Source organism: Wolffia australiana, chromosome 13 (genome assembly GCF_029677425.1).
Source record: "Wolffia australiana isolate 7733 chromosome 13, ASM2967742v1".
NCBI lineage: Eukaryota > Viridiplantae > Streptophyta > Magnoliopsida > Alismatales > Araceae > Wolffia > Wolffia australiana.
Window position 1 is genome coordinate 13,280,112 of NC_135847.1, and position 27,812 is coordinate 13,307,923.

The 27,812-nt window shown below is 45.5% G+C and overlaps 1 protein-coding gene across 2 annotated transcripts in view; it reads right to left on the reverse strand.

Annotated features, from left to right (window-relative positions):
* Positions 1-2,248: 2,248 nt before the first annotated feature.
* Positions 2,249-27,812, reverse strand: part of LOC144711165 (5'-3' exonuclease family protein) — a 31,217-nt gene continuing 5,653 nt past the window's right edge. For both annotated transcript variants that reach the window (XM_078585087.1, XM_078585088.1), the window contains exons 5-14: positions 27,278-27,296; positions 17,757-17,884; positions 17,596-17,664; positions 17,011-17,096; positions 4,914-5,023; positions 4,480-4,530; positions 3,647-3,705; positions 3,480-3,524; positions 2,618-2,692; positions 2,249-2,534 (exon numbers count right to left, since the gene is read on the reverse strand). In XM_078585087.1, the coding sequence (XP_078441213.1) occupies positions 2,421-2,534; positions 2,618-2,692; positions 3,480-3,524; positions 3,647-3,705; positions 4,480-4,530; positions 4,914-5,023; positions 17,011-17,096; positions 17,596-17,664; positions 17,757-17,884; positions 27,278-27,296 (756 nt within the window). In that variant the 3' untranslated portion in view covers positions 2,249-2,420. The remainder of the gene's footprint in view (positions 2,535-2,617; positions 2,693-3,479; positions 3,525-3,646; positions 3,706-4,479; positions 4,531-4,913; positions 5,024-17,010; positions 17,097-17,595; positions 17,665-17,756; positions 17,885-27,277; positions 27,297-27,812) is intronic.

The window sequence follows — 27,812 nt, forward strand, 5'->3', positions numbered from 1 at the left end:
TGATCTTGATCTCATCACCTTCATCTCATATAGAATTCCTAACTTATCTAGTCCATCATCCTCTTCTCCATCTCACAACCACCTATCCATTCTTCCATCATATCCATTAGTTAAATCATTATCATTTCTTCTTACACCATTCTATTTCTCCATCATCCATCCACATACACTCACAGCCATTTGCCTTTTTCATCGTGCAATCTTCTTACGCATCTTCGACATCCATCACCATTTCATGTCTTCATCTATCTCATACTCTCATTTCCATTTGATCTATCCACATCCTCCTACCTATTCATCATATTATTATTCATATCATCCTTTTAATATAATAATACTCAACCTCTCACCAACTTGGATCCATCACATGACAATCCCCAATTTTATACGTATCTCCTCTCATCCCTCTTGAATAATTATTTAGAGAGTATTTAAACCCTAATATCCGTTCACTGTGGAGACGAACCTTTCTCAATACTAACTAGCCAAATTATTTGTGAGTAAAGGTTTATAAATATTATTGACTAACTCAAATATCAACAACAAATTAACATCCTAAATTTGAGTTTGTCACATATCACTTAGTTTGATAGTACAGTAAGTTTTAAAAACAATCTGTTTCATATTATTAATTTACTTGCCTTTTATTATCTTTAAACCCAATATGATGTGATTTTTAAACACTATATTATCTTTAAACCCAATACCCTTGTTCTTTAAAAAAGATCTGATTTGATCCTTGTAGCCTTCTTTGTATATAAGGTTTTTATGACTCTTGGTCTTCCGCAGAAGGACATTGGAAATCAACTACAGGGTACTGCTCTTATGTAGGGTGTAACTTTGTGACCTGGCGTTCTAGAAACTGAGTATCAAGTGATGGCTGGGACCGCATGTGAGATGGTCTTGCTATGTTCACTCCTTGAGACTTAAGCTTCTCCTATTTGATACCTATTCATATGCACTATGGTGTCCATACATCAATCTTCAGCACATCATACTCTAACTTTTCAGAAACAAATGAAGCTCATTCAGATCAAGTATCAGTACATTTATGACAATGTACTACCATGTGTTATCTTGACCCCTCTTGTAGTATCTTTGGATGACTTGGCTGATGCCCTCACCAGCACCCTATGACACCTTGTGCATCATTCAGATCAAGTATCAAGCTTAATGGGGAATGTCAGAATGGTCTATTTTCCAAATAAATTCTACATCCAATCTTTTGATGCCTGACACAATAAGTCCAAACTTTGAACATGCACCAAAATCATGAAATTAAATGTTACAAGCGAATGTCCTAGGATTGACTCTTCACTTTTTTTCCTATTTATCAAGCAGTATAAAAATACTTGATATAAAAAATAAACATAATAAATGTATAAATAAATATAAAATCAATCTATTAATCTGGTTTGATTTCTAATATCAAAGAAATTAGGCAAGGATTAGATGGTTAATTTTTCATCAACTTAACCATTCCAATATATATCTAATAAGTCAGTATTATAATTTCTTAGACAAATAGTTTATCTAAGTCATGTGTCTACTTATGTCATCCAAATTCTGTTTAGATGAAGTTGACCAATTGAACTATGTCAAAGACTTGGCAGCCATTGACTCTCCCATATATTTAATCTATTCTACGAAGACCTTTTCTGTAAGAAATCAATAACTTGGCGATAAATTGGTATGTCAAATTTTAATCAGAATCATCAATGGTCTTGTACAATAATATGCAGAATTAGCTTTTATGCAGCTTCAAACTTTTTACATTGTGTAATTTAACACAGATAACATTTGCTAATAAGTGCCAATCTCATTGCATGTCTGTTAAGTGCCCTTGTGTTAGTAGACTCAGAGTGTTGGGTTATTACATTTAACACAGATCTGGTAAAGTATAATTTACCTTATTGGGAAATACCAAAAACTCTAAATTTAACCCTAGGCTATACACCGATCATTAGCAACAAATACTAAAAACATACTTCTGATATGTAACCATTAAGACCATCAAAAGCCATTCCAATCAAAATCTATGGGTTTAACAAACCTGTTGCTTTTGAAATCTCACTGAATCCAAATCCTGATTCTATTGAAACTTAAGTATCTCCACAATATAATGTCAACTAGTTCTCTAAAATGAATACCTGTTTATATTCCCAATAAATTTTAGTTGATTCGCAATATTACATTTTCAGATTGCAGAACTCATCATTCTTACTCAAATTAAATAAAAAGAATTCACTTGAACAATACCGTGATGTTTATTATGATAATGAAATAGTTTTTTAAGTTCCTCATGATCATAGGCATAATTTACAATTGGCAAATTTTAGAAATTTTCTGTGAATATTTTCTCACACCATTAACATGTTCTTGGTATCCCATCAATGATTTGTTCAATGAACAGTCATCAATCAGTGCACTTTTTTCCACAAAGACAAGGCTCTTCCAATTATGGGTTCAGCAGAAAACCCCTCAGCATAAGCTCCCATGGCCCTCAGTAGGCTGATTAATTTCTCTCCATCGTCCTAAATAACATCCAATGGTCAAATTTCTGTAAAAAGGGCCCCAAAGCATCGCGATTTTCTAACAACGAGATATAAGAACAAACCTCAGGTTTCTGGAACAAAAGATCTGAGGTGGAGAAAGGAACCATGTATGACGGAAGATCGGACCGTAGTGTAGCCTGCAATAAATGTGAAAGTGATGATAAAGTATCATGAATGTTTGATCAGAAATATTATACTTTAATCAATTTCCCCAAAAGAATAAACATGTTATGATAATGAACAGCTCGGCTGTCAAATTATCAATAGGTTGAGAATTCCTGACGTAGACGGAACCACCAAAAAGTGAGTCTGCTTCATGTCGATAACAAGTGCATCTTTGCGTAAGGTCGATTAGAACAACTTTGGCCCAGGATTAGCCATCATGTCTATACATGGCCAACAAACCACTGTCTGTTTACTATTTAGCCCCATCTCCCAGAAAGAGCTGTTCAAGCACCGAGGGACTTGATTACAAATAACTTCCTGTCAAATAGATATAAAACATTCTCGTTGTATAAGTATTTACCTGTATCAGGCTACTTAACCCATTACCCAATCGGGTTATTTACCCGTATCGGGTAAGCCCAATAACGGGTAAGTATCGGCTAGTTTTAACTAGCCATTATTAGCCGTTAACTAGCTGTTACGAAAACGGCTATTTAAATGTATGACTACGCGTATGAGAAGTTGAAGTTTTTTGTTGTTTCTTTCACTCCTGCTTCATTCTCTGTCTTTCTGGGAGGAATCTGCTATATTGACACTTCCTAATACCTATCCTTGGACAAATGGTCAGAAAGAAGTAGTATAACATGGTCTAGTTTAATTGTCGCGCTGTTTTTCCCAGGACAGACCTAATATAAGCATTGCACAAATTGTAGAATCATCACTTTGACACAAGAGGACGTAAATAAAAAGAGACTTTACCAGGTTTTTGGATAGAAGTGCTTGGTCTGTATTGGCAACCAAAATCTGCAAATCAATAAGGAGGGGTTAGAGATGATGTCATATATAAACTCGTGCAACGTGAGTCCTTAAATTGAAGAGTTGGTCAACTTAGGACCCAGATACATGACCATAGATGTATGTTTTACCTTCCTGATGCGCTCCTCCTCAACTTGGTCAACACAACTAAGTAAGTTCTCCACAGTACCTGGAGCATTTTAAAAATAGCAACTCAAAACAGGTGGAGTATTTGAATTGTGCAGCAGGGAGACTGAGGGTTTTAGGACGAAGCACACCAGTTTTAGATTCATTTGTCTTCAAGCATTAAGATGAACAAGTGCATGAAACTGATAAAACGTGGATGTAAATCTTTGACCAAAATTAGAAGAATTCAGTAGAAATGCGCCTTGATGCAATAGTATCAAGCTTTGAGCAACAGGAGAATAGGATGATCAGTGGAGAAGTGAGGGAAGAGTGGGGAATAGGAAGGAGAAATGTCGGATAGATGGGGTGCTGAGCTGCGTCATCCATTTCCCTGTTCTGGACAGAGGATCTCTCACCCGACCTCAGACACCTTGACAACTTCAGACAGAATACGTTATCCTTTTCTTGTGGAAGAAGGGATTTATTTATAGTGTTTCCTTTTCCCACTCGATCACCTTCTTCATAGGGGTGAATGGGCATCTTGCCTTTCCCTTCTGGGATTTTTCTTGTAGGTCTTCCGAAGATTCATAACAGAAACCCAGGTAAGAAATCCGGGTAATATATATGTTGGAAAATATGAACTAGTTCATGAAAAGTAAATAAGGTGCAGTCATAGATTGCATCTTACATATGTTCTGGCCAAAAAGGTCTAAGGTCAAATACTACTACTGATATGTTAAACAACATGATCATCAGATTATGAAGGAAATGGGAAAATATACCAAGTCAAAGGAAATAGGGCTAATTCAAGATTAAACCACATATGACGCAGGCTTACCAAACCTAGTGATCAGCTTAACTGCATTTACGTTTCCGATACCATGAACTCCTGCAATTAAAAACGACTTTAAGAACTTGAAGTCCACAATAACATTTCTTTACAAAATCAAGACACTAGCGGGCTCTAAGAGAAAATGAGTTTGTGTTTTATTGTTGCTAAACATCATAAAATTGCTGTCTTCCTACTGTCATGTATCATGTCATAGGTAAGCCATGTGATGTTCCTTCATAAAAAACTTGGGCGTGCCAATTTAGGGAATAAAATAATGATGTTTGAGGTTTAGGGATAGGTAGATTTCGAAAAAGGCAATAATTGAATAAGAAAATTGCATTACAACTGAAGGAACAAAATAAGAAACGAACAAAAAATAATTCAAAACAATGGAGAATATGCGGAGCAAAGGAACTGAATGAAAAAACATCAAATATAACCTGGAATATTGTCAGACTGATCTCCTGTCAGTGCAACTACATCAACAAATTGGGACGGTTCAAGTATCCCATATCTTTCGGCAAAATCTTCCAATCCAAATGAAACCATCCTAGAAAAAATGAAAATTTACGGTTATTTACCCGAGAAATGTAAAAATAAAATAAAAAAGTAAACAAAAATAAATAAAAAACAGGAATCTCTCTGTAGCCACATGGTTGCAATCGACTTTCTGATGACAAGCTACCCTATGTTCTCCTTACCTGCAGCTTTGATACGACAGCGGTACTATTTATGACTAGTTCATTGTTTCAGCCAAATGGGGCATGTTAGTCATCTCTACTGTGTGTATTTCCCTTTAAATAGGGCAGCCCTCCCTTTAGGAAGCAGACAAGGAAGTATAATCTAGTTGGTTTCTCTGTCCCCTCCGTGAGATGTCCATCCCACCAGTAATCTGTCTTTGCACGATATCCATCCAGTTAGGGCTTCTCACTGAAGTCCACTCCAGCATCTCCTGTCCCTCTGCCAACGACCATTCCTGTGTCTTCTCTATTCTTTACTGAATCGTTATGAACTTGAAGGTTCTTATGAGACTTGACCATCAAAAAATCAGCGGTCCAGGTGTGATCGTTTCATCGCTATTCTTCATACCCATATCTCATCAGACTATCAAGCTCCCACAAAGTTTGTACATAAAAAGTAATAAGACTTACCTATCTCAGTAAGAAACATGACTTTTTATTGATAACGAAGAAGGAAAGGATGAGTGGCAAAAGCCTTGGTCCAAGAAGAGGCATAACGCATTTGGGAGAAAAATGACATTCCCATCTCCCTCAAAGAGCACCACGTAACCTATTCATATATTTCTTTCCAGAATATTTCTGCCTCCAGAAATATTCTGTCCTACGGGTCAACTCTACCACTTGAAAGAGAATGCCCCTAGTCCTGCAGCCAAATATTATAGGAAATGGTAGGGCGAGGATGTTCTCTTCACTTAGCTCTTTGATGCAATGCTTCCAGAATTAAGCTTGTCTTCGATGAACGTTGACACTGTTAAAGTAGTATTGTTCTCTAAGTATGAGGATGAATCCAAAATTGCTGAGCTAGTGGATAGATCCATGCGTCTCCTCCAAGAGCAGTGGACGACATTGGAGCATGCCGACGAGCATGAAGCCTTATGGAAGGATATTGACACAGTAAAAACCAGGAGACATCACAGGGCTCAAGGAAGAACTTCATCAACTCCAAGGCTTCATAAAAATTTCACTCTGAAATAGTTGTGACGCAGCCTTAGTACACGAACGATGCAGGAACACGACTTGAGTCCACAAGCCTTGCTCTACTTGAAGGAGCTAAGTCCTGAATCCACAAAACTAGCCTCTCCAACCCTCGAGTCCACGAGGGGTTGTACTTGAATCCACAAGCACACAAGCACTCTCTAACAAAGAGAACACTCAGAGGGGAGAAACAACAGATTCAACAAGACAATAGATTTTAATATTCCTCATTCAGGGGTACATGGGGGCCTTATATAGGCCACAAGAAGAGCAGGGTCGTCCATAGTGACTGTACCCATGACAAGACAAGTCAAAACATTGAGAAAAACAAATCTGACAAGCTAAAACAGAAGATAAGCAGCCTGAAAGGCCTGAGCAGAGATATCCTGCAGATTCTCGGGCCTGTAGAAGCTGTCAGGAGATATTTGTGTGGCTCAAGAAGATCCTGATGGGACAAAACAAAAGATATGCAGATCTGACAAGTTAGAGCAGAGATCCTGGCAGAAGAAGAATCTGGTAGAGGATTCTGTCAAAAGATATTGTCAGAGAGAATCCTGTCGGAGATAATCCTGTCAGAAGATCTTGTCAGGGAAAATCTTGTCAAAAGATCTTGTTAGAGAAAATCTTGTCAGAGGATTTTGAGGGGCTCTAGGTATATTTCAGCAGATCCTGTTAGTTCTAGAAGAATCTCCTTCTTGGGCCATAACTTGCTAATGGGCCTAAGAAAATGGGCTTCTGGGCTACATCAAGTTGGGACCAATTCCTCGGCACACTCTAGTATATCAAATTGTTTAAACATTGCAGGTCCCCACACATTGTAGTAAATCATCTAAGACAATATTATATCAGTACATTCAAGTATATTCTATTGTTTCAACATTGCGGGTCCGCACACATTGCAGTGAATCATCTACAACAATAGGGTATCTGTACTGTTGAATATGTAGTATTTTTCGTAATTCCTTTTGTACCCATGCGTTCTTCTCTCTCTTACCTTGCTACTCTCAATATGTACTTCCGTTATGGAACCAACTTGACTTAATGTGAAATTTGGAGTTTCTTTCTCAACCCATTCCTCCTCTCTGGGTTTCTATATGGTATCAGAGCTGCTATAGCCAAGCTCATCAACCACCTCATCGCTCTTCAAGTTTCTACATCGCTCTTCAAGTTCGAGCTTCCTTTGGCCGTCGCTCTCTCTTCGGAGATCTCTTATCTTTGCGGTCCGTGATCCTCCCGTAGCAGGGTAGTCTTCGACCTTGGCAGGTGTCCTTGGCAAGCTATCGTCCGAGGCTTCTCTTACGACCTTCAAGCTGTGGTGCTAGTTTCCTTGGGAAGCTGCCACCAGAGGCTTCTCTTCTATTACGACCTTGAAGCTGTCGTGCGAGGCTTCTCTTACAACCTTGGCGGACGTCCCTGTTTCTTAGCGAAATCTTTCTCAGCGGCACGAGGAAGACTTTTCGAGACTTTCTCAGCAGTCGTTCCTGTTTCTTAGCGGCCGTTCCTGTTTCGTTGGGAATTTCACTCGAAGCGGTCAAGGGCTCTCTATTGGTGGTCAAGGCCTCTCTTCCCATTCTATTGGTGGTCAAAGTCGAGCCTCCTTCAAGCTTCGTAGAAGGGAGCCTCAGCCTTCTACTCGGACTTCGATTGGAGTTTATTCGGCACCATCCTTAATCGCCATTAATTTGACTTGATCTACTAACTCAGATCAAACATCCTCTTGGCTGTTCTCTGGGTTGGCTATTAAGTGATCCACCCATTACTTGGGCATTCCGTGTTACTTTGGCATTCTTAATATGGCCTCCACCGATTCTACCACTTCTACTGTCTCACTGCCTGCGGGGGTACCGTCTCATCCATCCGAATTGAGCTCCTTACACTACTCGTTGCCCCGTATGCCTACTGAATTTCGGTTCACGGGGTTGAACCTTCTTCAGTGGCGTCAGTATGTTCAAATTACGCTGAAAGGGAAGCTCATGAAACATCTTGTGGAAGCTCTGCCGTCTCCTACTGCTCCGCACTATGAGCATTGGCTTGATGTTGAAGGTGTAGTCCACAGGTGGCTATTCGATAGTATCAGCCCCTCACATGCTACTGAATTCCTATCCTTCAATTCAGCGAAGGAGATCTGGGATGCCGCTCAAGAATCTCACTCGAAGCGAAATAACATGGCAATTATCTATGACCTTGTTACTCGCTCCACGAATTTGACGCAGGTCAAATTAATGGCGTCCTCGCCCTGTTCGGGCCTATCATTTAGAGCTGTCGTCCCTTTGGGCTGAGTTGGACCACTACATGCCCCCCAATCCTCATTCGGTTGACCGTGGATATGTTCTACAGCTTCGGGTGTTCAAATTCCTTATGGGACTGAATCCTGAATACGAGTCTTTACGTGGCCAACTACTTCATCGGGAGAAGGTTCCCACCTTGAAGGAAGCCCTGGTGGAAGTTCAGATGGAGGAAAGCCGCCTCGGCCTCTTCCATTCCGAACCCCCCTCGGCGATGGCCATTAAGCAGCTCGGGAGCTCCAGACCTACATCTGTTTCAGTGGCATCGCCGTATATGTCCTCTCCTAAGGTGTCCACCCCAACCATGAACTCCCCGGTCCAACAATCGGCGTCTACAGGCCATGGTGCTCCGGGTAATTCCTCTATTTTCTGCAACTATTGCAAGAAGCGTGGTCATACCAAGGAGACATGTTACAAGCTCCAACGGAAGAATGTCCATCAAAGACACTTGGTCTCTCATCTTTCTCCCCAGTCCGGGCCGGTCATGACTCCTACGTCTATCACTGAGATACCTCAGTCAACTGCTCCGCCAACTGCTGAAGCCACATCCTCAAAGGTTGCCCAGCTTCGACATGACGAAATCAATCAACTTCGCCAGCTCCTTCAATCCAAATTCATGGACTCTACTTCCTTCGTTCATCAAGGTACTTCTCCTTCCTCTTCCAATGTACAGCGGATAGTTGATTCCGGTGCCACCGCCCATGTCTCCTTTCTCCCAATGTTTCCTTACCTACACTCCTTTTTGGCCTCATCACATCCGTACGGCATCCGGTGCTCTCCTTCTTGTGGCCGGTGTGGGAAGTGTCCAATTGAATTCCACCCTTACCCTTAGCCATGTCCTTCATGTTCCTCGTCTTACCCTGAATCTCTTATCCCTTCATCAACTTGTCCGAGATCTTGGCCACGATGTCTATTTCACTCCTAATTCCTGCTTCTATCGTGATAAGGTGTCGGGCAGACGACTACACTTGCTAAGGGGCATGGCGGTCTCTACATTCTCCATCGTTCTCCACCCGCCTCTCCTTCGGTCCCTCCTCTCGGCGTAGCTCTCTCCACGGCGGCGGCGGATCCTCTTTGGCTTCTTCACCGTCGCTTGGGCCACCCTTCTTTTTCTACCTTGAAACATATGTTTCCTCGTTTATTTCATGGATGTCCTGTGGACGGATTTGTTTGTGAACCATGTCGGTTAGCTAAACACACTCGCACCACATATCCTTCCTCAGATCTGTCTTCACGTTCAACGTCTCCTTTCACTCTCATTCACAGTGATCTATGGGGGCCTGCTCCCGTTCCGAGTGTTTCGGGTGCTCGCTATTTGGAGATTTTTGTGGATGATTTTACTCGCGTTACATGGGCATACCTTCTCAAAAATAAATCCGACCTTTCCCAAACTGTCATCTCTTCCCACTCTTTAATCCAAACTCAATTTGCTACCTCCTTCCAACGCTTCCGCTCCGATAATGCCCGTGATTACGTTAACTCCACCCTCTCCAACTTCTTCACCTCCAATGGCATCGTTCATGAAACTTCTTGTCCATACACTCCTCAACAAAATGGGCTTGCGGAACGAAAGTTTTGACATATATTTGACACCACTCGTTCCCTTCTTCTTCACATGGACATGCCTAAATTTTTCTGGGGGGAGGCCTCTCTCACTGCCGTCCATCTCATCAACCGTCTCCCCTCTCGTGTACTCTCTAATGTTTCCCCTATTGATGCTCTCCATCACGCCTACCCCATGGTTTCCTTGAAAATTCACCTCCTTCCCCAGATCTTTGGGTGCACCTACTACGTCCCTAATCGTCATCCTACTCGCGACAAGCTTGACGCTAAGGCGCTCAAATGTGCCTTTGTAGGTTACTCATCTCATCAAAAAGGGTATAAGTGCTATCATCCTTCTATCAATCACCTCATTGTCAGCAAAGATGTAACCTTTGACGAATCCACTCCTTTCTATGATTCTTCGTTGTCTTCCTCTCCTTCTACTTCTCCTTCCTGTGCTGACTCCCTGGATTTCCTTGTACCTCTTCCATCTTTCTCCTTGTTTCCACTTTCAGTACCATCTTCAACTTCTTCTCCTCCCTTGGTTCCTCCCTCTAAATTCGATGGCACCACATACCATCGTCGTCCGCGTTCCCTCTTGCCCGTTCCTGCCCCGACACCTCCATCATCATCCATTCCGGATCCGATCCCTCCTCCCTCGGGTGATGATCTTCCTATTGCCCTCCGCAAAGCCACTCGCCAATGCACTCGCCAATCCACTCCTTTATACCCATTAGCCAATTATCTTTCTTCCTCTCGCCTCTCTCCGTCCTACCGTGCTCTTCTTACCCGTTTAGATTCCATCGCCATTCCGAAGACTGTGGCTGAAGCATTGGTCTCCCCTGACTGGCGACGTGCTATGGACGAGGAATTAACTGCTTTGGATAAGAACCAAACGTGGGATCTGGTGTCTTTACCGTATGGCAAACACCTCGTTGGACGTCGATGGGTCTACACCGTCAAATATCAGTCCGATGGCACTCTTGAGAGGTACAAGGCACGCCTTGTGGCTAAGGGCTATACTCAACAATTCGGTGTAGATTATTTGGAGACGTTTGCTCCCGTGGCTAAGATGAACACGGTTCGTCTTCTTCTTGCCCTTGCGGCACATCACAATTGGCCCCTTCAGCAGTTCGACGTCAAGAACGCCTTCCTTCATGGTGATCTCCATGAGGAGGTTTATATGGTCTTGCCTCCAGGTTATGTGCCTCCCCCTTCGGCAACTCCCTTGGTGTGTCGTCTCAAGAAGGCTCTCTATGGCTTGAAGCAATCTCCTCGGGCTTGGTTCGGCCGTTTCACGCACTCTATGACCTTATTTGGCTACTCTCAGTGCAATGGTGACCATACACTTTTCTACCGTCATTCCACGTCCGGGGGAGTCACCATCCTTCTTGTGTACGTGGATGACATTATTGTCACGGGGAATGATTCGCAGGCCGCGGCTCAATTGGCGACTTATCTTGCTGGTGAGTTCGACATTAAACACCTTGGCGTACTCCGGTACTTTCTTGGCATTGAAGTTGCCTACTCTTCCAATGGGATTTTTCTCTGCCAACGGAAATATATTACTGATCTTCTTCAAGAACTTGGCAAGGCGGACTCCCAACCTCTGCCTACTCCCATCGAGGTGAATCATCGGCTCTCTCTAGGGGATCACGAGGAGGCTGTTGATCAAGGGTGGTATCAACGCTTGGTGGGGAAGTTACTCTATCTCATTCACACTCGACCTGACATTACTTATGCTGTTGGTGTCTTAAGTCAATTTATGCATTCACCAAAGGCCTGTCATATGCATGCTGTCAACCGTGTACTTCGTTATCTCAAAGGTACCGTCCGTCTCGGTATTCAATTCAAGCGTAAAGGTGGCCTTCAGTTAGATGTCTATACTGATGCAGATTATGCTGGCTCTCATGTTGACCGTCGTTCTACCACGGGTTACTGCACCTTCCTTGGGGGGAATATTATCACATGGCGGAGCAAGAAACAATCTGTTGTCTCTCGCTCAAGTGCCGAAGCCGAGTTTCGTGCTCTGGCACAAGGCATATGCGAGGCATTATGGATCACCAATCTTCTCAGAGAGTTAAAGCTGTCGTGTGATCAACCTACTCAACTTTTGTGTGATAACAAGTCGGCTATCAGCATCGCCCATGACCCGGTACAACATGATCATACTAAACATGTCGAAGTGGATGGTCACTTCATCAAAGAGAAGCTCGAGTCCCGACAATTTTACATATCACATGTTCCCTCTGCCCAGCAGTTGGCTGATATCTTTACCAAAGGCCTGTCCGCTCCGCGTTTCCAAGAATTGTGCGGCAAACTGGGAATGGATGATATCCATTCGCCAGTTTGAGGGGGACTGTTGAATATGTAGTATTTTTCGTAATTCCTTTTGTACCCATGCGTTCTTCTCTCTCTTACCTTGCTACTCTCAATATGTACTTCCGTTATGGAACCAACTTGACCTAATGTGAAATTTGGAGTTTCTTTCTCAACCCATTCCTCCTCTCTGGGTTTCTAAATGTACATTCGAGTATATTGTACTGTTTAAACATAGCAGGCCCCGACACATTGTAGTGAATCATCTACGACAATATTATATCAGTACATTCAAGTATATTCTATTGTTTCAACATTGCGGGTCCGCACACATTGCAGTGAATCATCTACAACAATAAGATATCTGTACATTCCAGTATATTGTACTGTTTAAATGTTGCAGGCCCCTACACATTGTAGTGAATCATCTACGACAATATTATATCAGTACATTCAAGTATATTGTATTGTTTAAACATCGCGGGTCCGCAAACAATGCAACTTCTGTGGGGAAGTGATATGGACCCACAAGTTTGTATTGGGGAGAGGACATGAATGAAGGGAGAAGTCGCCATAATGGTCGTCCGCACAGGGACAGAGAATGCTGGGTTGGACTTTGCCACGACGAGGGGCAAGCAGGATGGATGTTGCCTAGGAGAGGGTCTGATGGATGGACGATTCCAGAGGGAAGATAATGGTGGATGGACTTTGCCAGGGAGCCACACACATCTCTTGATACTTCTTAGCTGCTCTCCCAAAGGGAGGGCTTCCCTATTTAAAGGAATAACAGGGCCAAATGATTAAAAAGCATAGACCTAGATATGTCGGGGATCCTATCAAGAAGCAACACTGTTGTCTGTTCATCTCATGCACTGACTTCATAACAAATCCCTTTCTGATAGAGCTCCATTAGATATTATGCAGGCCTTTCCAACTAAGCTTCAAAACCATTCGGAGCTTCAACTATTTGGATTTACATGCTATGTACACCTACAGCCAAATCAGATGAACAAGTGGTCTTCCCAAGTGGTGATCTATGTCTTTGTTGGACACTAGCATACACAAAAAGGATATAAGCGCTATCATCCCTTGACACATGATGTTTATCTCCAAAGATGTTACCTTTAATGAGAGAACCATTTTTCTATCAGCAAGGAGAAGCTGAATCTATAGACATTCAGTTCCCCTAGCTGACTATGGAAAATCAGAATATGTTCAGGTTCCAGATGATTCCTACCACATCCATCTCTACTTTACATACCCTCTGACCTGTCAAGCTCAGAACAATCTGCAGATCTTCCTTTCCTGCTAATGCCTTTGCATGAATCAGCAGCATCCAGTCTGGTTTGAGTTAGCTGTCTCCCCAGAGCAAGTATTTTTTTCCGACCAGACATTAGACTGTACCAATCTAATGGTCACCTCGCAATCACTCACCACTTTACCTCACCAATAGTTGCAGGGCAAAGAAAAATCAGTTACCTCACAACTAATGGACAACTTCCCAACTGCACTTAATATTTTGTCTTCAGACCGTTTTCTGACTGATCCTTCAAATGCTCAGACTTCTCTACCAACAGATGATTCTCTGTTTTTCCGGACTACTTTTCCTTCGAGTAATATCTTTAAAACTTATGAAAATGCAACTCCTGACCATCACTTATTCTTAGTAAATCTTCAACAAATCATTCTTCAAGTCGGTCCATGAAGCTCTTGTTCGACCTCAGTGGAAACAGGTAATGGATGATGAAATGGCTGTTTTTCACACAAATCATACATGGTGTCATGTGCTTTCCCATGACAAGAAATATATTGGTGTTTGATGGGTTTTCATCGTCATGTGTCATGTGGATTGTCAACTTGAACGATATGAGACAACTAATTCCTCAGAGACGTACCCATAAATACAGTGTTGGTTACTTGGAAACCTTTGCCCTCGTCGTCAAAATGAATACCATATGTGACAAGTACAGAGAATGATTGAGAGAGATTGGGCACACATCTTGAACAAAAGAACTACATCAATTACTTGATAACCAGTATAACTTATACAACAGTTGACCACAACAGTAGACTACAAGGGTCGAATACAATGGTGTGTAGCGTAATGTATCGTTCAAGGGTAATACACATCGGTCGATTCAAATCCATTAACTGACAACGGTATGTATTCTGATATCTGTGGAGGTTTACCAAAATTGGATTTATTTCTTTGCGACATAAAAAATGTGCTTTTACGTGGTAAATTAAATGGGGAAGTCTACACAAACCCACCACTGGGACTCGAACATGGACAAGTAGTCGGTTGAAAAAAACACTTTATGGGAGTTCAACAGTCACCTCATGTTTGGTTTGAAAAATTCACACCGTCCATGAAGAACCTTGGCTATCAACAGAGCAATAACTGTACACATTTCTATCATCAAACGTCACCAAGAAATTCCGTCATTATCATTATGCATGTTGATGATATCATTATTACAGCTAGCAACCCCTCTGGTATCGCTACCTTAGGGGAACATTTTTGTGCTCAATTAGATATTAAAAACTTTGGTATACTTAAATATTTCCGGGGTGAGACTGACTACCTTCAGTGCCAATCTCTTTTAACTCTGGAAATTAACTTAAAACTTAAAAAAGATGACAATGAACCTACCATAGGTATATTGGTAAACTTATAGATCTCACCCATACCAGGCCTAATATCTCTTACATTGTGAACCTTCTTAGTCAATTTATGCATTTCCCTAAGCTTTCTCACTTGCAGGCTACTCACAGGGTCCTTTAGTATTTGGAAGGGGTTCTTTTTTAAAAAAAAAAGTATTTGGAAGGGGCTATTGGACTTAGTCTCACCTTCCACCAGGGTGAGTCACTTTCTTCGGAAATTGACACTGACTATGATTATGTTTGACTTGAAGTTTGACCATAGATATACAACTGGTTATTGTTCCCTCTTCCAGAATGATTTTTAGAGAGATTTTGAGAATGAAAGAGAAAGGAAAAAAGAGAACTAGGCAAATAGATTGAGAAAGCGAAAGAACACTAGGAGACAAATTGTGGAATATTGAGGCAGCAAGAGGTTTTTAGAGAGAGAGAGATAATGTCTGAGAGACAGGAAGAGAGATTTGAGAGAGAGTTTTGGAGAGAAAAATTGAGAGGAATAATGAGAGATTGATAAGAGAAAATTGAGGAAGAATGAGAGATAAATTTAAAGAGAGTGATTAAGATGGATAATGAAGACAGAAAAATGAGAGATTAAGAGAAAGATTGAGACAGAATGAGAGAGAGAGAGTGTGAAAGAGAAAGAGAGGTTAAAAGGTATTGAGAGAGATATTTAGAGAGAGATTGCGAGAATAAGTGAGAGATGGGAAGACCAAGAGAGAATGAGACAGACTGTTAGGAGAGAGAGAGAAATTGGACACTCCTTCACAGCATGAAACTTGACAGATTTCCGCATGGTGAATCCATAAAATCAAATGGATGGGCCATAGGAGGGTCACATCATCATGCCCGTACACCCCATGAACTGTAGAAGAGCACATTGTGGATGGCAGGGGCCCTCCTATGGCCCCTGCCATGAAATCCAGAAGACACTGGCCCCAGGGACCATTGGCCTTGGATTACACTGGCTTCTAAGATGATGTGGCCCTGTGGATATTATTGGGGATCCTGTCATTGCTGCCCCGAAGGTCAGTGATAATGCACATTAATCATGGCCTACAAGGTCTCAGCGACAGAGATGCATTTTATTTTTGTTTATTTCTAAAGTCCTGTACTTAGCTTTACTTGTAAAAAGCCCCTATGAGATCCACGATGAGAATCTAACTAGTGACGCCCACTTGTACTCCCATGTACATTATTGGATTACTCGTTGAAGGCAAGGAAGTAGTTTCATATCAAACAGACCCCATACTTGAATAGGGTTCCGAGGCAGGAGACACCATCAAGCAAATTGGGAGTACAAGTGTTGCTTCCAATTTTGTTACGGAGTTTTGTAAAATGTACTAGTCTATCTGCATATTTAATGCTAATAGAACGTGAATGAAAATGAGTGTTTGAACACTTATACTAGGGCTTATTCCCTTGCCCCCAGGTCGGCAGGCTCCTCCCATTGTCCTGCCTCCTCTTCTCGAACCATCCCAAAAGTCAACATACTCCAATCATAACAACAGATGATTCAGTACTATTCAGGAATTAATATGCTCAAAACTAATTAAGGTTGTTCTCTAAAGCCCACAATCACTCAAATGAAAAAAAGAAATTTCGCTTGAACCATATTGACTCATATCAGTGGACGCAATAAACAAAGTCTGTTCTGAAAAATCAACCATTGAGGTGGAGAGAGCTTTCTACTGTACTTAAAGTGGCATCTAATGTGGCATTATGTGGCGAGATTTTAAAGTAGATCATTTTATATTGGCTTCCCAGAAACTCAGGAAACCAAGGTTTTTTCCACGCCCTGTTTTGCAAATCATTCTATATATCTCACTTTCCAGATGGAATTAGATTCTCACTAGAAATATTGTCCTGGAATAATTCCAGTAAAAATCAAGGCATGAATATGACATTAGTCACTGATGAATATCATGTTATATGGAAAAGAACACCATACATCCGAGATTGACGAATTAGAAACTACTGATATAAACTAGGAAATTTCATTCTGATGCAAGACTAACCCAGATCCACGAGGGGCAACACGCAGGAGGCGTAATGAAGGCGACAAAATCTGGAAAAAGTCTTTATCAGGGGAGACAATCCTCACCTATGACAGAGAAGGGCAATAAGGTCACGTAACGACCTGAAATGTGGAAGTTAAGGGATAAATAGATAGGAAACACATTTTGGAAGGCTATGGGGAATTGGGAAAGGGAAAAACTGGCAAATAAACAAGGATTCAGCAAAATCCAACAAATTTCCAGGTTCAGTGAATAGTCCCACTTGTATTACCTGCAGGACAGCATCATATGAATGATCGGAAATGAGCGAAAAAAGGAATGAGTAAAACTGTTTGTGCTCACACAAAACCACAATCAATCTCAATGATAATATCATGCCACCCAAATATGCCCACATTTTTACCATTCTATTCTCTCTTTTGGATTGTCTTTTCTGAGTGCAGAAAATATGCTCACATTGTTTTCAGTAACTTATTGGCTGGTTTCCTGAAATCTATATATTGCTCGGACACTATGAATATGACATTACGGACAATCTTTTAGTCAAGAAGCTTCAGGTTAAACGAGAAAGATTTAAGTAATAACCTTAAATCCTGATGCAACACTTTTGACGGCAAGTGTTCCAATTACATCATCAGCTTCCACACCAGGAACCTGCCATTACAAATCAATTGACAAATTATAGAGTATCAATTAGCAACAGGATAACACATCCTATCCAAAATCTAATGAAAATTTGTGCCTACCTCAATAACTTTGATGGACATCGCTTTGATTGATGCTTTCATGTACTGAAGGCCTTGACCAACAGTATCAGGCATTGGAATGCGGTTGCTTTTGTAGGATGGATACAACATGTGTCGAAACGTAGAACCTTTGGAAATTAGCTCAGATTAGACAGAACATACACCATAAATTTCAAGTATAATAAACTATTTGGGAAATATTTCCCTACATAGGCTTTAAAAAACCTTGTTATCCCAAATCAAGGGTTGATAATTTCTTGCTTGAGAACTGAGACATGCTACAAGAACTGAGATAACCCTTAACTGCATCTTTGCACATTTTACAGATACAATTCAAGACTCTAAAATCTCACCTCGACCTCTAACCACCGTGAAATTGTAGACTGCCATAAATTAGCATGATAGGCAGAATTTTATCTGTACAATAAAACTGAATGTCCTATTCCCTTAATTTTCTTAGAAATAACTGCAGATTCCCTTACGATATATCCAGATGTCCAACTAGATCTACAGTGAGATGTGACCCTCCCTAACACTTCTCACGGTTAATGTTTATCAGCCAGGCATGTGGTGCACAACTTCAGGACGCATGGGGGATAAGAGCCTAGACCAAGGTGGAAACACTATAAATAAGAGGGGGCCTCCAGAGAGAATTGAAGAACTCTGTTAGAGTGCTGCGACCAGAAGCTGGAGAGTGGAGATCCTCTGACCCATAGGGAGCGAAGCCAATAGGACAACGCTATTTGGTTCTTGGTTTCTTCTCCTAGTCTTGTTCTTTTTAATTGTATTGCTTCTCCTGGGACATTATTGGGAGGAATACTCTTCTTGGCTTCTTCAATCTTTTTTTCCTCATCAGTAATTATCAGATTCAATATCCTTAGTACCTGTCAGTTCCATATGCACAAACGTGGATCTGTTGAAGCAGTAAACTCTAGACTCAGTCCCACATCCACAGTTCCAAAGATTCCCAATAACACAGCCAACTTTTTCCATACCTACATGTTAACGAATAGGTACATCGCCGCAGTTAAAGACAACTGAAAATAGAGAGTATCCTGCAACCATATACTTAGAAATGGGACCTTCTGGGTGTCCATCATGGAGACGTCTCTGTGGGAAGTGGGACCTGCAAGTTGCAAGTTTGCTTGGAGGAGCACGGCAGGCCCTATTTCTCTCTTTTGGTTGTATTATTTCTTGTGCCCAATGAAGCTTCTGGAGCATTTTTTGATGGCAGACTCACGGTCACTACCTTGCCCACTGCTGGAGTACTCTTCAAAATTTAGCAATCACAAGAGAGATCCAGCTGGACCATATATTTTAAAATGGACAGACCCTAGATTCCTGAAACAGGCTTCAGGGAGACATAGCCAGGTGGTGGACATCAAATTGTGGACAGGGTTGAACAACAACGCAGCCGGCCAACAAAAGAGGCTTATCTAGGGGGATCACCTGAAGGAGTACAAGATACATAGCAGGGAAGCATATAAGAGTAGTCACCTTAACTCCTTAGCCAGAATCAAGAACCTGGACAACTTGGAAGATAAAAGAACTCCATCGGAAGAAGAGGAGAAAGAACAGTGGGGACTCCAGGCAATAATAGCAGAAGAATACAGGAAGGTGGAGACGAATTGGAGATAATGGTTGAGGCAGTTGTGGGTGAAGGAGGGAGACACAAAACAGATACTGAGGGTGTAGGCAGGGAACAGGGGTTTTGAGGGAGCTAAAGCAGTCGGTAGAGCACTGGCCGAACACTTCATGACCTTCTAACGAACCAGAGCAGGGGAGCAAGTCAGTTGGTTGCATCAAAGTTAGTGAGGCCCTTCTCAGAGGAGATTTAAGCAGCCATCAAGGGGCTGAACAAGGAAGGGGACCCCAGGCTTGACGGCATTCCAGTATTCTTCTTTACTGCAGTATGCATATGACACACTGTTGTGGAAGAGAAGAGGAAGATAATGACATACCCATAACTGAGTACATAGGTGGGTATGTATACCCTAAGAGAGAGAAGGATAGATGGGCTAATGGGCTTATAGAATAGGGCCCATTATCCCATAGTAGCTAGTCTCTCACTAACACCCCCCCGCAAGCGAAGTATGGATATCTTCCATGCCGAGCTTGGAGACGGCACGTTGAAGAAGTGGGCAGGAGAGTCCCTTAGTGAGGACGTCCGCTGCCTGGTCGGCGGAGGCAACAAAATCAAGGTCAAAGATCCCTTCGTCGACTCGCTCCTTGAAGAAGTAGCGGTTGCGCTCCATGTGCTTGATACGTCCCTGTTGTCCAGGGTTCTTGGCCAACGCGATCGTTGACTTGCTGTCGCAGTAGAAGTGAATCGGGCCGGCGTACTCCACGCGGAGATCGTGAAGGATGCCATAGATCCACTGGCCCTCGGAGGCCCCATCGGCGAGTGCGCGGTACTCGGCTTCGGCACTAGAACGGGACACTTTGTCCTGCTTGCTGCTTTTCCAGCTGACAAGACTGCCAAAACCAAACGTGCAGTAGCCCGTGGTAGACCGATGATCCACAACGGAACCGGCGAAGTCAGCATCAGTGTATACTTTGACAGTCCGGTCAGTACTGCGAGGGAAGAGCAGGCCCTTGCCGGAGCAGCCCTTCAGGTACGCAAGAACCCGGTGGGCGGCCTGACGGTGAATCTCCCGGGGAGAATGCATAAACTGACTGAGCAAGTTGACGGCGAAGGCAATGTCAGGCCGAGTGTGCGTCAAGTAGAGGAGTTTCCCCACCAGTTGCTGATACCGGTGGGAATTCGTCAGTGGTGAATCCTCCCCTTTGCCCAACTTGACGTTGGGATCAACGGGAGGGCTCACCGGCGCACAATCGGTCATCCCAGTCAGTGCTAGTAAGTCGACGGTGTATTTCTGCTGTGAGACGAAGATCCCACGAGGAGAGTAGGCCACCTCGAGACCAAGGAAGTAGCGAAGAAGGTCGAGGGCCTTGATCTCAAACTCCTTAGCCAAGGCGGCGCTCAGGCGGACAGCTTCAGCAGCATCAGACCCCCCCGTGATGAGGATGTCGTCGACGTACACGGCAAGAATGGAGATCCCGGTCGGGCTGTGACGGAAGAAGAGGGAGGCGTCTCCATTACTCTGAGTGTACCCTTCGGTCTTCAGAACGGAGGAGAACCGCCCAAACCACATGCGCGGAGACTGCTTGAGTCCATAGAGAGACTTCCGCAGGCGGCACACGTGACCGGGGGGGCCGAGAGAATAGCCCGGCGGCTGCTGCATGTACACCTCTTCCGTCAGATCGCCATGCAAGAAGGCATTCTTGACGTCGAACTGGCGGATGGTCCAGTGGAAATGGGCCGCAAGAGCCAAAAGAAGACGGACAGTCTCCATCTTCGCCACTGGTGAGAACGTCTCGAAGTAGTCTACGCCATAGGACTGAGTGAACCCCCGAGCCACAAGCCGAGACTTGAGGCGTTCGAGAGTCCCGTCCGCATGATGCTTCTTGGCGTGGATCCACTTGCAGTCCACAGCCCTCTTGCTAGGGGGAAGTGGAACGACGTCCCACGTGTGGTTCTTGAGGAGAGACTGCATCTCCTCATCCATCGCCGCTTTCCAAGGAGGAGAGGCGAGAGCATCGGCTAAGCGACGAGGAACGGGATCAGACTCGATGCGGGAAAGAAATAACCGGTAGGGAGGACTCAACTGGTCAAAGGAGATAAAATGAGAGAGAGGGTATAGGGAGGCCTTAGTGCACTGACGGACCCCTTTCCGTAGAGCAATAGGCCATCCCAACTGATCGTCACCATCGACAGAAGGAGGAGCGAAAGCAAGGGGGAACTCCCCGGGAGGAGCAGGAGATGACACACCGGATGAGGAGTGTATGTCGGCGGTAGGAGGGGAAGATGAGTTGGATGGAGACGAGGGCTGGTCACGGATGGGTGACAAGGGCGACTCACCGGGAGGGGACGAGGATGGTGAACCGGAGACCAATGGGAGAGTAGGAGTTGCCAAGGGGGGAGGGGCAGGAAACGAAGACGAAGTGGAGGACACGTCCAAGGACCCCGCAGGGGGAACTGAGGAAGAGGAGGCAAGGGGAGAGAGATCATGGAGGGAGGAGGGTGGAGTGGTGGTGGTAGACTCCACGATCAGACGGGGCCCCAAGGGGGGGGCCGAAGGAGCCTCATCCAGCGGAAGGCGTGATGAGGTAGAACAGTCCCCAAAGTAGGGTTCATGCTCGGCAAAGGCGACGTTTGCCGAGGTGAAGAAACGCCGAGAGGGCGGATGGTAACACCGATACCCTTTTTGGAGGGAAGAGTAACCCACGAACACGCACCTGAGGGCGCGAGCATCAAGCTTTGTGCGCGTCGGAGAAGAGTCATGGACGTAGGCCGTGCAGCCGAAGATACGAGGCAAGAGCCCCGTCCTCAGGGAAGCGTCCGGGAAGGCCGCAGTCATCCGGTCCAAGGGGATGGAGAACTCCAGGAGCGGGGTGGGGATACGGTTAACGAGATGAGTACTCGTCAAAACCGCATCGCCCCAAAAACGCCTAGGCGCCTTTGAGTCCAACAGCAACGTGCGCGCTGTCGAGGTAACATAGCCGATCCACCGCTCAGCCATGCCATTCTGCTCGGGGGTGGCCACACAGGAGGACTCGTGGAGAATGCCCCGGTCGGCAAAGAAAGAGTCGAGGTCAGCGTTGAAGAAGTCCCGAGCATTGTCGGACCTAAAACGCTGGATGCCGCGACCGAACTGCGTCTGGAGCATGGTGCAAAAATGTCGAACATTCTGCGCAACCTCCGACTTCGCAGTCAGAAGGTAAACCCACAGATAGCGGGTAGCTTCGTCCACAAAGAGTAGGAAGTAGCGATGCCCCTTCAGACTGGGCTGTGGGGCCGGCCCCCATACATCACTGTGGACGCGGAACAGCGGGGTCGTAGTGTGAGACGGAGAGGAAGCAAAAGAGGATCTACGATGCTTGGCCAACTGACAAGCTTCACAAATCACAGTCTTGAGGTCCACGCCCAAACATAACGACGGAAACAAACGCTGTAAAGTAGAGAAAGGTGGGTGTCCAAGACGCTGATGCTCCATCAGAAGACGACCCCGACACTACTCAGCCACCGAGAGTAGAGTCCGGTGCACCATGAAGCACTGGGAGCGGCCTCCGTCATCCAGCAGCAGCAGTCCATTCTCCCGCCTAATCGGTGTAGTCCGGCCCACCTTGTCAGACAGAAACATACCGTAAGGCCTGAGGTGGAATGAACAGGAGACGGCATCAACTAAACGCTGTGGAGACATAAGAACTGCCCGCAGGTCGGGAACATGCAGGACGTTGTAGACCACACCAAGACTGTCCACATAGACTGCCCCGATGCCAGCCACACGAAGACGTCCACCCCCTGCCGTGAGAACAGTAGGGCCACCCTGATGCCGCTCGTAGGACACAAACCGGGCATTACTCGGGGTCATATGTTCGGTGGCCCCCGAGTCAAGGACCCAAGTAGTATCGGAGACGACAGGAGAGTGAAAAGTCGTATGACCACAGTACCATTCATCGGAAGGGGAAGGAGTGGAAGACGCACCAAAACCACCGAAGTAAGCCGTGGATGGATTCTGCAGGGCTGCCATCTGGTCACGTAGTCGGGCCAAATCTGCCTGGAGCTGATCCATGGTCACTGAGGCGCTGGCGGAGGATGAGTCAGACTGGGCCACCATGGCCTTGCCATCGGCGGCCTCTTTCTTCTTTCTCCAATCATTCAGGCGCTTCTTGCACTTGTTCTTCCCGTGGCCCGGTTTGTCGCAATATGAGCAAACCGTCGTCCCAGCTGGTGGAGCAGCGGATGTGGGCGTAGGGAGGATCGGCGGGGGCTTGCCGCCGGAAGAAAGTGCAGATGCGGTGGGGGCAGAAAGCAGGGCGGTCGACTCGCCCGGAGGAGCAGAGGAGGGAGTCCCATGGAGGAGAAAGTGACTTTCCTCCTCTTGGAGCTCCTTCACCAATTCCTCAAGAGCAGGTGGACCTTCTTTGCGGTGCAAAGCACGACGAGGGACGTCATCATACTCGCGGTTCAGGCCGCTGAGGAAGCCCATGATCCGCAAGAGGAGCACATTCTGGTACGTCTTCGACGTCGGGTCATCGGGTGGAAGATAATAGTCCACCTCATCCCACATCTTCTTGTGGGCAAGTGCATATTCAGAGATGGTCAGCGTCCCCTGACAGAGATTGCTGGCCTGACATGCAAGAGCATAAAGGCGTCACCAGTCGTTGTCCCGGCCACAAAAGGAGCGCGCCTGATCCCAGAATCCTTTGACCGTTTTCTGATGCGGAAACCGGTCGCGGAAGTCGGGAGCCAGGGTGTACGCATACAGCCAGCCGAGGACGAACTGTTCCTCAACGTCCCACGCCGCATGGTGTGGGTGGTCGACTGTAAGGGGCTCTTCAGTGCAGTGCTTGAAGAGCTGACGTGCCTTCAGGGCGGTTTCGACAAAGCGCATCCACTGCAGGAAATTCGGGCCCCGTAGGAGTGTCACCTCCGGGACCGATGGGAGCGGATGAGCCACCTTGTAGGACAAGGGCCTCTCGGCGAAGTCAGTCTCAGTGAACGGCATGTTGGTTTCGGTGGCGGCGTGCGGCGGCGGCTGCGGCGGCGCGCACGCTGCTGCTGTTGCTGCGGCGTCGCGGCTGCTGATTACTGCTGCCCAGCGCGCGGCGGTGGCGGTTGCGGCGCGGCGCTGCGGCTGGCGGCTGCGGCGCGAGCCTGCGGCGGCTGGCGGCTGGCGCGAGCGCGTCTGCCGCGGCTAGCGGCTGCGCGCGGCGGCGTGCGCGCGGCCGGCGGCGGCTGCGGTGCGGCGCTGCGGCTAGGGCTGCGGCGCGTGCCAGCGCGGCTGGCGGCTGCGGCGTGGGCGCGCTGCGGCTAGGCTGCGGCGCTGCGTGCAGCGGCTGGCGGCTGCGCGCGGCGCGCTGCGGCTGCGCGCGTGCGCGCGCGGCTGGCGGCTGCGCTCGGCGCGCGGCAGCTGGCGGCTGCGCGCAGGCGTGCGGCGTCTGGCGGCTGCGGCGCGTCACGCGGCGGCTGCGGGCTGCGGCGTCGCGCGTGGCGGCTGCGGGCTGCTGCGCGCGCGCGCGGCGGGCGGCTTCGCTTGCGCGCGGTGGTGGCTGGCTGCTGCGCTTGCGCACGGCGGCGGCGGCTGCTGCTGCAAGAGCGGCAGCGGCGATGTGCGGGCGATGTCAAACCCTAGGTGAGGAGCTCTGGAGCTCTGATACCATGTTGTGGAAGAGAAGAGGAAGATAATGACATACCCATAACTAAGTACATAGGTGGGTATGTATACCCTAAGAGAGAGAAGGATAGATGGGCTAATGGGCTTATAGAATAGGGCCCATTAGCCCATAGTAGCTAGTCTCTCACTAACACACACCCTTCTTTATGGAGGAATAGGTGGAGGAGACCAAGAATCTCTCCACCTTGCTAAACCTCTTCACAGACTGTTTGAGACTCCATATCAACCATGCTAAATCAGCTTTGAGTAACTGTTTAATGAGGCGTCTCTATGCTTAAGAGCCTTGAGAACACCATGTGAAATATTGCTTATCAGACACCTGGGCCTGCCTTTAATGAGGGGGTTGCTTCAAAGTCACAGATTGGCCAACTATCATATAGAAGATGGAGCAGTGGCTTGAGGAATGGCAGACCAAAGAGTTATGGGTGGTGTCGTTGCGGTTGGGTGGAGAGATTTGTTGTTGCGCTTGAACCATCCCCCTTCCCTCCCCCTCCATCCCCATCACCCTCGGCGCAACTGGTGCTGTTACAGTCCATGATCTCAGCACGCCCCATCTTCTACCTTTCAGTCTCAAAGCTACCTGTCAGTGTTGGGAAGCACCTGGTGGGTTGGATAGACGATTTCTATGGAAGTCTCAGGGTCCGAGGAGGGGAGGGGGATGGCCCTAATATCTTCGCATGCAGTTTGTAGACCAGTCAACTGGGGGGAAACGTGTGTCACAGTTACATGACATGAACCTCACCCTTTAAGCAAAAGGGGTGGGTTGACTCATGGGACCACAAAAGGATATGGCAATTAAAGTCTAGAAGGACAAATATAAATCATGGATGGACCAAGAGCAACACAGATCCAAACAAAAAAGGGCATCTGCAGAACAGCGGGGCTTGAGGCAAGTGTTTCCACAAGTCCATGATTTTTTTTGCTACCATTGTGGGCAATGGATCCACTTTCCACTATTGGCTTCACCGTTGCTCAGCTTGGGGCCCCCTATGTGTAGAGTCCCATGGCTATTCCCCTTGTGAGGATGCCTAGGGATTGTTGAGATGTCACATGAGATCCATTGTTCATCGGCAACTTGTCATCAGAAAGAGTGGAGGATTTTCAGATGATGCAGCTGTTCCTACTACATCTGCAACCTGTGACCCTGGCAAAAGATGGGTGGATGTGGTCTGACATACCCTTCTCTATTAGGGATGCATATGTATGATTCAGACACAAACAACAGATGAGGAACTGTCAACCATCAACACATGTTGATTTGTATGGAACCAAAAGATCCCTCTAAAGTTGTGGTCGTTTGGGTGGCTCCTCCTTAGACAAAGATGGGTCACGTGGGCCTTCACGAAGAGATGTCTACGGGAAGTCCCAGAGTGTGTTACAAACACGGGTGGAGTGAAGTAGTGTGGGCCAGCCAATCTATGACAAGGGTGGTTGTCTTACCAGAGGGGGCCTTTTAGGACTCTCCACAAGATGGGGTATCCAGGGGCCGAGGAGAACGGGGAGGGTTATTTGTTGTACTTGGGGCAATAAGGCTGCACCCCAAGAAAGTCATTTTCAAAGGACGAGAGGAAGGTGAACATAGTTAGTCTCTCTTTGGTTTAGAGGGACACGAACAGAGGGTGTGAGGGCCCCTCGGGTCAAGGGTGTATGTATAACTTTATGCTACTTGATCATATAGGGAAAATAACCGATCTTATGATGTAAAAAAAAAGGTAAGAATTAGAGGGGCAGCGTGGGCAGGTTGGGGATAGAACTTACCACATAAAAGGAGTTGTGAAAGGTTTCGGGATTGTTTCTGGAATTTATCCAGGAAACTCAAAGTTCCCCCCTTTGATTTTTTTTTGAAAAAAGGATACTGGAGAGATCACACAAAGTTGGGGACCCTCCCAGTGAGATAAAAATCAAAGTTTTCCCATTGATGAACAGTCCACTTATAACCCACACCTACAACCATGCGCTTAACAGAGACAAAGAAAGTTGAATTGGTAAGAGCACTAAGGTAACCTGACCCCTTAAAACTGTGAAACACCCGGAGATATCAGACAAGATGAAAAATACCTCCATTTTCAGTTCTACATGTCAGCTTCTTCAACAAATCTCTACTTTTTCTCACTTCTTTGGGGACCAATTTGTCATCAACAATCATGGAAATGTAAACGCTGATTAAAATTCTTCAATCTTTTTACTTGAAAAATGAAGTTACATCGTACTATAATGACTGCAGACAACATAGATCAACAAGAAAAAGTTTCCATGTGAAGAACTGCACTGAAACCTTACCATCGTGGTCGAATACGACCTGAAAGAAAGGCAACGATTGGTCACTTAATATAAAATAATACAACAGGAAAACCAAAAAATACTAGTAAGTTAAAAGGGGAAACCGATGCTCAGGACATATGACAGTAATATTCATATACTACGGATGGATAGCATCCACCTTTTCACAGAGACTAGACAAGAGGCTCAAATCATTTAATTAGGGGATGGTTCACATCAACAAGGAAACCTTTGTGTCCAAATTTCAATGAGTTCAGGAAAAGCACCGCGTAAGTCATTTTTCAAAGATTCATGTTCTGATACAATCCTTGATGCAGGTTTGTGTAGGGAAAAGGGGAAGAGGAGAATAATAGATATTTCCCAGGTTCTGGAGAGTAGAACGGGAATGACCAGAGGAGAGGTCGTCTGGGGGGCCAGGGATTGACGGGGGAAGAGCCGCCTGAAGATGCAGTGAGGTAGAGACAATCACTGAGAAGGGATCACGGAGGGAGAGAGGGACCTTAGACATCGAGAGGAGAGACAGGGGACTCAAACT